Genomic DNA, 12,703 nt, shown 5'->3' on the forward strand with positions numbered 1-12,703 from the left:
TCAGTCTGTCCCCGTCTGCACCGCAGGGACGGATCGACGGCGCCGCACCATCCCGAGCCGAACCAAGGCCAGACGGTGTCATCTCATCTCTGGCAACGTGTCGCCTCTCCATCAAGCTCTCAGGCAAGCACAGCCGGAAAGATCAACGTGGCTTGCTGCTCCCCGGGACGATGACGGAATTACACCCGTCCCGTGTCCAAGCCTCTGGTGAGGGATTTCTCTCAAATCGCCATCCGAGGCCGACGCCCCTTTGTGAAATCAATCTGCTCCCGTCCCTGCGTGTGCGGCCTCACTAGCACGTCACCATGAATCGCCTAGCTCCATTGTTTACCTCCCTTGGCAATCCCTTCCCCCCGGGCGCATCTTGCGAATAAGCTTGTGCGTGCGCGCCTGTTTGGCCATGTGCCGCGTTCCCGGCCTCCGATGATAAGGGCTTGCGTCGGGGCTAGGGCTGACAGTCACGGTCCCGCGGGGATGACTAGCATCGACGGGTAGTTGCGTACAGCCTTGGAGGGGCCCGCGCAAGTATCAGTGTTGCCCAATGTCGCGGGAAAGGTTATCCCGACGCAAGACTTTATCCGTCTGGTGATTGCAGGTTGAAGTCTTGGGTTGTTGTGTCCCTCCAGAGTGTCTTGGTCCGGGAACGAATCGCTTTGCAGAGACGACTCTGTCATATTCTGGCCCGTGACACTGTGGCTTTGGTCTCCGGATAGTCGTGTCTATGGTGACAGACTCTGGATGTGCCGCGTAGTATACATCTGACAACTTCACGTGTTACACGCCGAGCTATGTGGCGTGGCCCTTTGCATAGCTTGTATATGCGTGACGCTGCCCCTCACACAACGGCCCAGTAAGCTGTGAATATACTTTGTTGTACACTATCTAGATATACATTTCGTCCTGAAGCGCAGCGTGTAGAAAGAAACATGCGCAAATATCAGCTGCATACTTTGTGCAGTCATATGAGCACCCAACTCGAGACAGATTCAACGAGGAATCCAACCCGAGCCTCCACCGGGACGACGCCTCTCTACTCATCGGCAGACGGCATCGTCATACCCCTCTCTACCGGTCATCCTCGTGCGGCCAGCAAGCAGCAACCTCGAGGTCGCCATTCTGGTCCACCTCGAAGCTGAGGGCGACGGTGCCGCCAAACTCGAGCGGGCTGCCCTCCCACACCACAATGTCGCTGCTCCTGGGCAGGCCGAGAATGTCCTCGACGTTGCCGGACACGAGGCGGACGGCTTCCTTGTCGCCGAGGTTGGCGTACTTGGCGGCCCACGCGGCTTCGAGGGCGAGGTCGTGGAGGCGGTAGTCTGCGGGCATGACTGGCCATTTGTTAGCTCTTCTGTAAACCGTTTTGCAGCATCACGCAACTCACTGTCCGTGACGATGGCGACTGCAAAGTAGACGCCCGCCTCGCTGAGGATGCGGGCGACGCTCGGGGTCAGGGGCGGGCCGACGACGGCATCGCGGTGTCTATAGGAGGAGGGTGCGGGACGCGTCTCGGTGAGAATGAGCGGGATTTGGGACTTGGCGAGCTCCAGGGCGACCTAGGTCTTCGTTAGGCCTGTACTGCTGCAGCATATGTGCGTACTCACCAAGGGCGCTTCGGCACCGCCTTGGATGACGATGTTGACGTCAGGAAAGTCCTTTTTGATGTTGATGATTTGCTGAATGTCCCACTGCTCCTGTTAGCTTCGTCTTTGCCATGCTGAATGTAGACCCACGTGGTTATTGGCATTGATCACGAGCGGCAGCTTGCCTGACGCAACCTCGCCAAAGGTCGTCTCATTGTGCTTCCCCTGGCCATCGGCGAGAATCTTGCGCAGTTTCTTGACAGCGGTGCTAATGGTGCCTACGCTCTCCTTTGCCTTATCGTCAATGGTGACGTGAAGCGCCACCTCGGGCCGGAAGACGCCGCCGTCGAGGAGCGTCCGGTCGGTGCGCGTCAGGATGCCGACGCTGACGCCGTTGACAAAAGCACCGCCCTCGGAGCTAAGGGGCGGCGTGATGGCGCGGGTGATACCGCCGAGGCGCGCGCGGGCAAAGGCCTTGCCCTCCAGCTGGACGCCGTACTTTGCGTAGTCGAGGTTCTCTGGGTCGTTCCCATCCTTCTTCGGGTCGGCAAAGCCGTCTCCGGTGGGATCCTCTGTCGCAATCTCCACCATACCGAGGGAGGCCGTGAGGGCCGTTAATCCGGGCAGAACGTGGCCGTTGGAGAGGTCGAGGGTGGTGACGTCGGACCTGGATGCCACCTTGGCGATAGCCGACGAGCAATTCTCGGGCGAGCTGAGACAGGCGACCTTGCCGCTGTTGATCACGAGAGTAAAGTTCTCGCCGCTGACGTCGCGGAAGACGGTGGGCACCTGCGGGTGGTTTTCCAGAAACGTGCTCGTGATGCCGTTGATGACGAAACTGGACTTTGCCTTGGCGGTCTTGCTGCAGAATGCTTCCCTCTTCTCCGGCTCCAGCTCCGTCCGCATGTTGGGCTTCACGGGGCGGGTCTCCTTGGCCGATGCTTCATTAAAGGCCTTGCCCATGCTCTCCTGAACAATGTGGTGCTTCAGCTGGGGGTTGCCGTCAATGTACACCTGCAGGGGAGTCGCTCCGATGGATAGCGGGTGGGCATCCCAGACAACCAGATCCGCATCGTAGCCCGGACGAGCGTAGCCAACACGGTAGCCTAGGTCGATGGCCCTGGCGGGGATAGAGGTGACTGACTGCAGAGCCTTCTCTTCCGGGAGGTGGAACGCGTGGCCGACGCCCGCTTGGAACATGATGTACTTTGCGTTCGTCTCTGGCGCGGTATGGTCTGACTTGTAGGCCACGGGGATGCCATGCTCGTTGAGGATCTTGCCCGCAGAGAGGCTCGGTGCGTAGGCCTCGAACTTGTACAGACTGAACTCGGCAAAGGTAGCGACGGTGACGTTTCTGCGCTGGTCAGCATGGTTCACTCACGATTGGATCACAGCCACCTACTCGCCGTACGCCTTGAGCATCTCGGGAACCTGCCAGGCCTCGAGAGCGTGGTGGAAGGCCCGGACGCGGACGCCGTACTCGCCAGTGACCCGGAGCATGGTCTCAAAGTCCTCGGGGAGGTAGCAGTGGTTCTGCATGGAGACTCGGCCGCGCAGCATGCCGACAGTGGACTCGAGCTTAAGGTCGGCGGGAAAGCTGCCAGACTCTCGGATGAAGCGGTCCTTGACCTCATCAGACAAGGTCGACACGGTGGCAACGCTCTCGCAGTACTCGTCCTGTCTCTGCATGTGCTCCTTGGCCTTGGCAAACTGCTCGCGGAGGATGAAGGCGTTGGCCATGCGGGTGTGACCATAGATACGCTTGGGGTTCTCGCCGCAGGCCAGCTTCATGTATCGATGGCGCTCCTCGACAGGGATATCTCGCTCGAGCAGCAGCTCCTCGACGACGTACTCGCCCAGTTCTCCCGACTTGAGGACGTTTTTGATCACGGTGCCCTCTCCGCCCATGATGTTGGCGGAACCGGGCAAGATGAGGGACGTGGTGATACCGCCGGACATGATGATGCGAGTAGCGTCATCGTACGCCTTCAACGAGTCGAGGATACGCAGCATTGGGGTGAGCGGGCCGTAGGTCTTTGTCATTTCATTCTCGTCCTCGGTGACGGACAGAGCCGGCCACAGGCTCGCGGCATGGTGCGAGTGCATGTCGACCAGACCAGGCGTCACGAAGCGGCCGTGTAAGTCGTGTTCGGTGGCACCGTCGGAGTTGATGGACTTGGAAGCCGTTGTTGCCAGCTCGGTGAACAAGCCCTTTTCAAACTTGATGTCCATTGGCTCGGACGCAGTGGACTCGCCGTCAAAGAAGGTCATGTTGCGCAGCACCACCGGCTTATCTTGGCCGCGGACAGCGTTCCATCTCGAGTTGGACTTGCGAGTCTCTGGTTCGGGGCTCTTTGGAAACGTCTTGAGAGCAGCACAGTGCTTCAAGGACTCATCAAAGCGGGCCAGATGGGCCGAAGGAGAGGCATGTCTCGCAGCATCGCGGATCACAGTCTCTCGTTCGATGAGGAACGTGTGCCAGGCGAGCAGGCCGCCGATGAAGACGCAGACGAGCACGCGGGGCGAGATGAGGCTCCGGAGGAGAGTGCGGCGGGGCCGAATGCGGGGATACGCGGCGGCTTCGTACGGGGGCGGAACCTGAAAAGAGTCCCGGAAGAGGTCCGCCTCCTTGGAGGGGATGCGTGGTTGTGCCATTGTAACGCGGTGCTACGTCGCGAGCAATGGTGACTGACAATTGGGGGCTGAGGTCAAGTTATGCAAATGAGGGACATCACATCATCGGTCTACAACGAGTCCAATTGTCAGATCGGAACAACTTTTGATTGCGAGTCCGAGGTAGGAGCAGCGGCAGCTTGGACGAGTCGGGAAGGTGCAATTGAGTTGTTACTGGAGCTGTGGAAAGCTTGGATACGGGGTCGCCTGTACTTTGTCCGATAAGAGACGACATCTGTTAGCGATGTCTATGGTATCGAGTGCTTTCAACTAGCATATACCGAAAGATGGTACTTTGACCCACTGAAGCTTTATCGTCGACCAGGAGCTTCGTTGCAGGGAAAGTGCAGGGGACCCCACGACTTTCCAGGGGCCTCTGTCTCACGGGGTGACGCAACTCGTCAGTGGCATCGTGAGACGACGCGTCCAAATGAGTAGAGGCGCGTACTACCAATCTGGTGCTTTGTGTGAATACAGGTTGGTGGATGCCACTTTCACGGCGATGCCCAGGATAGACTTTTCCAAAAGACCAACTCACCAGAGGCACAGAGGCATAGACACACCCGGGTCATTCTCGAGTCGGGTCGTTCAGCAAAGTTTGCTTGATGGGAGGAAACCCGCCGGACCGGCTTCTTGACTTTTATAAACAATGTTACAACTTCATTTTAGACTCGTCGGTGGGCTGTGAGCTGGAGTTCAAGCTGCCGTGATGTCGTACCCCCTATCGCCAATTGTCAATGGCAGATCCTTTAGATGAGGCGACGCGAAGAACAGACGAGCATCCTGGCACTCGACTACACTTGACGACTTTGTCCCTACTACGTATCCAATTGGCAATGATCCATATGGTTTGGTTTGGTGACACCGGGTGGATGTTTCTGCACCATCTGCACGTCCTTCCTGCCCGTCTTCGTCTCGTCTTTCCCGGTTGGCTTGGGCCCCTCGGTTTTGGTGGGACTATGCCCCCCAAAAACGGCATCTGCCACAGTGGGCCCGTTTTGGCTCTGTTTGGGATTGTTTGGCCCTTGGAACCCCAGCTGCATCCAGCACTCGAAGCTCCCCGGGCGGGAAAGTCACCTTTAGCAATCTGCAGGGCATCATCTTTGATACAATCCCATCAACTTTTTTTTTCCTTACCACTTCCACCTTACCTTCAATCGAATTGTTTCTCTTGTTGTTTTTGGCCGGACCCCAATTATCGCGCGGAATTGTCTTTCACCAAGTTTCCATCTCTTTCAATACCCCGCCACTGTACAACACTCCATCATGCCGGAATCAAAGCTGGAGCAGGCGGTGCAGCCGCGCCCGCCGCAGTCATCCTTTCGACTAGCCGAGAGGGTGTGTCAGCTCGTCCTGGTCTTCTCCATCAGCTTCGCGGCCATGTTCATGATGATGACCAAGATTTCGCCCGGCAAGTGGCCTTTGACGGAGCCGTCAATAAGCAAGCCAAGGCTCAAGGTGTCGGGCCAGCGCGACTACCTCATTGCCATCTTCTCCGATCTGCACTACGGAGAGCAGGAATTTGGCTGGGGCATTGACCAGGACAAGAATTCCACCAGAGTCATGCAATCTGTCATGAAGAGCGAACAGCCCGACCTCGTCGTATTCAACGGCGATCTCATTACTGGCGAGGATACCCACAAGGAGAACTCGACGCTCTACATTGACCAGATTGTCGCGCCCCTCCTCAAGACGAACCAGCGGTGGGCATCCGTCTACGGGAACCACGACTCCAAGCACACGCTGGACCGCGAGCAGCTGTTCCGTGCCGAAAAAGGCTACGACCTCTGTTACACAACGTCCATGGGCGACAATCTCCCGGGCATCACAAACTACTACGTCCCTGTCTACGAGGGAGACTCCAAGGACCCCATTCTGCTATTGTGGTTCTTTGACAGCCGGGGCGGCACTAGCTACCAGACGGATTCCGATAACATGGACGACATTCCAAACTGGGTTGCCCCCGAGACGGCCGAATGGTTTACCAAAACCTACGACGACCTCAAGGACAAGCACGGCCGTGTCATTCCCAGCGTCGCCTTTGTCCACATCCCCCCTCACATCTTTTTGACGGCCCAGCAGACCAACCTCGACCCCGCCAAGTTCCCTGGGTTGAATGCCGACAGCCCGCTAGCCATCCAAGGCGAGGGCGGAGAGGACGCCCCCTTCGTCGAGGCGCTGCTCGAGGCCGAGGGTCTCCACAGCATCTATGTTGGGCACGACCACGGCGACTCGTGGTGCTCGACCTGGCCCGGCCACGACGCCGGACTCGGCGCCGAGGCCCCATTCCTCTGTTTTGCAAAGCACACGGGCTACGGCGGGTATGGCACCTGGGAACGCGGCGCTCGGATGATTAAGCTCTCCTTCACGCAGGGCGACGACCCAGACATGTCGGTGGAGAGCTGGGTCCGCATGGAAAACGAAGAAATTATAACGCGCGTAACACTCAACGAGACCTACGGCCAGGACACTTATAATGGGGAGTAAATCAACACAGTGGGGATGCACAAGCGACAGAATGCCCGAATGACGGCTTTATCCTGCATACTCTTTATTTGGCACCGGCAGAGCTATGCCATGTCCCGCTCCGTCGCACTGACTGGTCTCAAAAGCAAAACATGCGTGGCAAGCAGCAGTCGTCCCGAAGGATGCTGTGCACGCTGTGCCCCATCGCTTCATTCCTGCACGCATTCCTCTAGGCTCGCAGGGAAATTGCAGCATTCGCCCTGCGGTCAGCTGCCGTCAGCCAGCCCTTGGCGACCGTGCAAACGCCTCGCGGCAAACTAAAAAGGCGCCAAACAGCCAATTAAGCAATCATGGCAATTGCCATAATACGATTGTGTCTTCCTTCGTCCGTTGTTCCTCGTCCTTTCTATTTCCAAAAAGGACAGTCACGATGGATAGGAATCAGACTCGGACAGAAGGACCGCCGCCGAGATACACGGCTTCGAAGCCGGTCGACATGTCTCGGCAACCGCTGCGATACGCTCGCCGCCCGATTTACATACTCGTCACCTACCTGGTGCTTCTCGTCGCACCATGGCTCTGCGTTTGCGTTATTAACCGAAAAACGACTTCCGACCCGTGGGGGATCATTATGCGGCAAGACCTCGACTCATATCACCGTTGGATCGCTGCGGCTTCGTTTTTCAGCACTGTGGCGGCTGTTATTGCTCTGCCGTGCGTTGCCGCGCTGTTAGCCTACGGCGCAGTCGTCTTCTCACAGCGCCGATCCAAGCAGCAGACCCTCACCGTGAGGCAGCTGCTTGCCATTTCCGACTTGAAATGGACAGCGTTTGTCTCCAGCGGGCAATCGTCTTCCTATCTTCTGCTGGCCACCGGACTGCTTCTTCTCAGTACGTTACAGGTCTTTTTGGGGGTGACTACTCCTTCTAACATGGAACAGCTGCCGTCCAGCCACCACTGCAGTCACTGCTGATGCCGCCATCGAGCCGCCCAGTGTACTCATGCGACAGTCTCCGACCATTGAGCAAATGGGACCGCACATGCGACGGCAAGGGACAGCCAGCCCAGACAATTGGCAAGGATGCCGAGCCCGTCTTGCTCCGAGAGGCCAACGCATCTCAAATCGTCAACACAGTCAGAACGAAGATGGTCAACATCACGTCAGCCGACATCCAAGAAAACCTGTGGCGAGTCGACGACAACCACCGGAGCTTCGTCACGGGAGAGGACCAGACGTACAACGACTCTTTCTGGGTATCAGCAATCCCCGCCGGCGTCACGACGGGACCTCTCCGGCAGCACTCGATTCGGCTCAGCTCAACCGCAGCCTGCCAGGTTGCAGATGAGTACCCCGCCAACTGCGACGGGTATGCAACGTCCCTCCAAGGCTTCGGCATCAGCGTGAGAACGTGCATGCCTCGCAACAACACCAGCCCTGCGTCCCGTGGGGTCCCCCCGAGGCGACGACAAGACGTCGATGAAGTGCTCTACATTGACGCGCAGATTAGTCCAGAGGCGGCAAAGACTCAGGACTTCTTATCGGAACCGGCACAGAACGTCACCATCAAGTGTGTCGCCAAAACCAGCCGTGCCTTTTTCGAGATTGGCAACCTTCAAACGGGACTTGTTCCGTCCGACATCATCAGCGAGTGGCCCTCGGACGAAGACATGGCAGCGCATTTCCACGACTACGATTGGCAGGGTAACCTCATCACCAACGAGTCTGAAGCCGACTGGAACCGCGACCGATTTTCCGGCTGGACCTCTACACAAGGCCCGTTGCGGTCAACAGCCGAGGCGCTCTTTGGCAATGGCTCATACCCACAGGCTGTACTCGATCTCTTGAGTCAGACCTTCCCGGATGGCCAAGTGCCCGACGACACCACATCCAACAGCGATGCAAAACGCAGAGCGTGCTCTTTGCCGACGCCCCTCGGCGCGTGGCAGCTGCCGTACAACTCTCACAACGACGACTACGACTCGTGGTACTCGTCCATATACCAGGGATGTTCGCTTGCCGAGCTGCCCAAGACACTGTTCCGGATCGCACAAGGCCTTCAGTACGTCAAGGTGGCGCAGAGCACGCTCGGCGTCGGCATGTACTTGTCCAACGTGGCGGTCCTACAAGACGCGGCATCCAACGACGCAGCGAGGACCATTTACAACTTGGCCGGCACCGAATTTGTCGCACCGCGGTACACCGTGGGCGCCACCGTCGCCATTAGCCTGCTCATCAGCATGCAAGCCATTGCACTCATCATTCTCGTCTGCTACATTTACAGCCTGCCCACCTGGACCGACACCTTGGACGCCTTTGCCATGATGAGGCTGGGAGCACACTTGAGAGACTCGGTGGAATTTCCACTAGTAGGCCGGGCCAGTCGGGAGGAGATGGGGGCGTTGGATGAGACGGATGGACTGCTCGGCGTCGTCGTACGGGGCGCTGCGGGTAGGTCAGAGGAGGATCTCGAGCTCGCCGCCCTAGCTTCATCCAGCACCGCACAGAGAAACGAGACATCTGCGCATCAGTATGCGAGTGTGAGCCCGCTATCACCGACGAGCACGGTCGATCAAGACCCATCGGCCCCGGCCACTCAAACGAGCCATGTGGTGGACGCCACTAGGCCTGGGATGGACACTAGCGAGCTGAGCGAGTACCTCCAAGGGGCCCCGCCGGCGTCCCCCACGATAACAACCACCACCACTACGACGGTGTCTTCCCCCCGAAGCCCGTCGCCGCCCCCGCCATACCTGCCGGCGAGATCGTCCAACAGAGGCCAGCCGGTGAGGGGGCCGTTTGAGCTGGGGCTGGGAGCCCCTGGGCTCATTACAAGAGCGTTATGGGAACGGTACAGGCCGAGGTAGAAATGCATAGGGAGCACACGGGAAGGAAAAGTGTGTAAACGGAGTTTTGTTTTGTCACATCTATTTTGATACCCACAGAGAAGAAACATTTTCATCAATACTATATCACCAAGTCTCCGGAATGGAGCGTCACTCTACACTGCTTGTTCGAGACCGCCTGAAGAAAGGGAAACAACGCCAGCGCCACCACGGACGCCGGGCTAAGAAAAGAAGTCTAACGTGTAAGTCGAGCGATCGCCGGCGCGGTTCTGGACCCCGCGAATGTGGATACCCCGCTCTAGCTCCGTCTAGCCCGCCCTGCCACCGATACAGAAATGCTGAGAGTTTCAGGCGGGAGGATTTTTAGCAACCTCCAAAGGTCGTGCGTTTTGCTGTTTGTTTGGTGGTGGGAAGAGGTACCGCTAACCTGGGAGCTAGCCCAGCTATCCTGCGCTTTAACCGTATCGGGAGAGCTCCCTGCGTCTCAGCTGGCCCGTTTTGGCAACTTTTGGGTGGGTTGCTCCGGCACGCCACATTGGACTGGCAGACACTTTTAGACGCAGGCGGCGCGTGAAGAGGGAGGGGAGGGGGAGGGGGAATAGAGTCTGCGACGGCCTCGTTGGTAGTCGGAGGATTGCGTTCTTGGTAGTGGAACGATTTGTTGGACTATTTACGAAGCTTCTTTGCTAGTAGAGAAGGGGGTTGTAGACGGTAATTCTTTCTCACGTCCCTTGCTGTGGTGGTTGGTATGCGGTTTTCGATAGATGGTTGGGTCCGCATTCCGTGATACATTCTTCAATGTTCTCGCCACCTTGTAAATGCCTTTGTTTTCTCTTGCTTATCTTTTCTGGTGGCGCCTTTCTTTTCGTCGATCAGGGCTGGCGATTCCCACGCGAGGAATGTTTGTGACGAAAGTCTGTCCCTGACTCAGTTGCCATAATCTCGAATCAAACAACGGGACTCACCCCCGAGATCCGGATCACATCACCGCAGGCTGCATACCCCTCCTGCGCAACTCTTGTTCAAGCATTTTTGGCATGGCGATGAGTCTGTCACACGCCCACCACGTGGGTTCCCCGTCGTCCTCCCCGAGAAGCAATCGCGAGGTCTCGTAAAAGTGATACAACACAAGCAGCGCCCGCGGGTCGTTTGCGACAATCATGTCGAGGAACGGGCCGAAGCAAAACAGCGGGAAGGCGAGGACGTATCGCTCGAGGTCCGGCGTCGCCGGGGGCCGCGGATTCGTGCTGCGGTGTTGCCAGAGGGCCACGATGACGGACAGCCGCTCCACGATGCCGGTGAAGGCGGCGCGCTGACGGTCCGCGCTGCTGCGGTGCTCCGGGGTGGTTGTCATCTCATCATATCGATCTAGAAAGGCTCGCTGGATCCGGCCGCGATCCATGCCCTGTTCCGCTGCGATCTTGTCGAGGGCGTCGCACGGGGCGTCCTGCCATGCCTTGGCGAAGATGCTGTCTGGTCCCTGCGCCCGCGTGCCGGAGAGGAAGACCCGCACGCCGGAGCTGAGAAGAAAGAGCTGGTCCCGGGCGAGGTCGAGAGCGTTGTCGTCGGCGTCGTCGGGGCCGTCGACGGACTCGAGATTACACCACGTGAGGTAGTGTATGAGCTGCGCCGTGAAGAAGAGAGAGTCGTACCCTCCACCGGCCCCGTCGTCCCGGCTGAGCTCGGCGCCGAAGAGGGCGCAGCTGCGGGACAAGAGGGCCAGGCTCGCTTCCCCGTAGACGGCGTCTTCTGGTCTGAGGGTGCTGAGGTGCCGCGCCGAGACGGCGAGGATGGCCGTCATGAGGTACTCTGCCCGGAAGGCCAGCGGGAGGACGGACGCCCAGACGTCGGCGAAGCAGAGGGTGGGGATCGTCGCGTGCTGGAAGTGGTGAAGGAGTTGCATGTGGAGGAGGTTCACGGGCCCCGAGGCGTCTACCGGCCGTGCCGGTCCCGTGCCGACGGCAGCGGGCGATGAGGACGCCGTCGTCTCTGGGGCGGAGGACTGAGGGCGTGTGCATGGTTCGTTGCGGCGGGTGCAGTTCGTGCAGGGGGTCGATTCGTCGCACTGGATCCCGTGTAAGTCTTGTGAGTCTGGGCGACATCGACTGAGAGACATGGTGACCAATTACCTTTACCTTCCTTTTTTTGCATGGTATGCAGCCGCCTCTACTCTTCCTGTGAGCCTTCTTCTTCTTCGGCTCTTGGTGAGTGGGGTCGATGAATCGGAGAGATAGAGGCGTGGCGTCTGGGGAGGTGGAGGGGTTGGATGCTGGCATCATCAAGGTCATCCCACGTAGTTTAGAGGGGGCTTGGAGGGGTGGAATGAGGTGAGATTTTTGAGCACCGATGAGCCAGGAAATTCATCTAGAATGAGATGATTGCCCATTCGGCTCGAGAAGCTGTTGACAGGATGAAGTTGAGTGAGTCTGCTCCATGGCGGAGAGTCCACGAGTGAGATGAAATCAGACAGTGAGCTGAACCTCGCATTCCGAAAAGGGAATGCGATGGAAGCGGGTCTAAGGGCGGAAATGGTTTAGCTCGCTATAGTAAAGTAGGGGCCCTTGACACATGACGTCACTGCTAGACAACGTGTAAGATGACCATGACCACCTCTTTACTGAAATGAAGCTATCGCGAGATTTGTTGTACCGGTTGGACACGATGTCAGTGTTTTCGTTGTAGTCGGTCCATTCACAATATGGACTCTTTCCACCAAAGAGGTCCTCGCCTGAACCCAAAAGCATGTACCTCCGAAGCTTCCAAGACACAATGGTCCTCAATGAGATCAAAGGTGATGGGTCTTTGCCTAAATTAAGATTTTCAGTCGTCCTGGGTCACATTGAACGGACTGATACTCATAGGAGATACATGAGCTCGACTTTATGACTTTAGACACCTCGCCAATTCCTAGGATGCTTACCCCTAGTGTCCTTCACAGTTCTTCTCGTCTGTATTCATCGAGTATAATCCACAAGCCGCCGGATATAGCTCGTAGTTGAATTTATCAATCGAAATGGAGTCGCCTACACTTACACCCAATCCTCCAGAACAGAATCATGTCACCATCTCAACAGGGAACAACGATGCCTACCCTTCCACAAGTCGACACAACACCACCCCTCCCAGTCTCACATTCAAAG

General features: G+C 57.7%; 4 protein-coding genes across 4 annotated transcripts; 2 read left to right on the forward strand and 2 right to left on the reverse strand.

Annotated features, from left to right (window-relative positions):
- Window positions 1–897: 897 nt before the first annotated feature.
- Window positions 898–4,810, reverse strand: HER10_EVM0006658 (uncharacterized protein). Its single transcript, XM_035476238.1, has 5 exons — window positions 2,983–4,810; window positions 1,731–2,934; window positions 1,602–1,685; window positions 1,382–1,553; window positions 898–1,328 (listed from the first exon to the last, which is right to left on the reverse strand). The coding sequence occupies exons 1-5, from the start codon at window positions 4,233–4,235 to the stop codon at window positions 1,066–1,068; spliced, it is 2,976 nt and encodes a 991-aa protein (XP_035336145.1). The 5' UTR covers window positions 4,236–4,810; the 3' UTR covers window positions 898–1,065.
- A 709-nt stretch (window positions 4,811–5,519) lies between these two features.
- Window positions 5,520–6,740, forward strand: HER10_EVM0008384 (calcineurin-like phosphoesterase; the record flags this gene model as incomplete). Its single annotated transcript, XM_035477909.1, has 1 exon — window positions 5,520–6,740. One exon carries the CDS (start codon window positions 5,520–5,522, stop codon window positions 6,738–6,740), a length of 1,221 nt encoding a protein of 406 aa, XP_035336297.1.
- A 409-nt stretch (window positions 6,741–7,149) lies between these two features.
- On the forward strand, window positions 7,150–9,584 carry HER10_EVM0002478 (uncharacterized protein; the record flags this gene model as incomplete). The annotated part of the gene is made up of 2 exons (XM_035472187.1): window positions 7,150–7,609; window positions 7,660–9,584. The coding sequence occupies 2 exons, from the start codon at window positions 7,150–7,152 to the stop codon at window positions 9,582–9,584; spliced, it is 2,385 nt and encodes a 794-aa protein (XP_035335750.1).
- Window positions 9,585–10,075: 491 nt separating this feature from the next.
- HER10_EVM0013195 (uncharacterized protein) lies at window positions 10,076–11,994 on the reverse strand. Its single transcript, XM_035482559.1, has 2 exons — window positions 11,693–11,994; window positions 10,076–11,628 (listed from the first exon to the last, which is right to left on the reverse strand). Exons 1-2 carry the CDS (start codon window positions 11,849–11,851, stop codon window positions 10,543–10,545), a joined length of 1,245 nt encoding a protein of 414 aa, XP_035336738.1. The 5' UTR covers window positions 11,852–11,994; the 3' UTR covers window positions 10,076–10,542.
- Window positions 11,995–12,703: the final 709 nt, after the last annotated feature.

This window comes from Colletotrichum scovillei (assembly GCF_011075155.1).
Source record: "Colletotrichum scovillei strain TJNH1 chromosome Unknown Contig00003, whole genome shotgun sequence".
Classification (NCBI taxonomy): domain Eukaryota; kingdom Fungi; phylum Ascomycota; class Sordariomycetes; order Glomerellales; family Glomerellaceae; genus Colletotrichum; species Colletotrichum scovillei.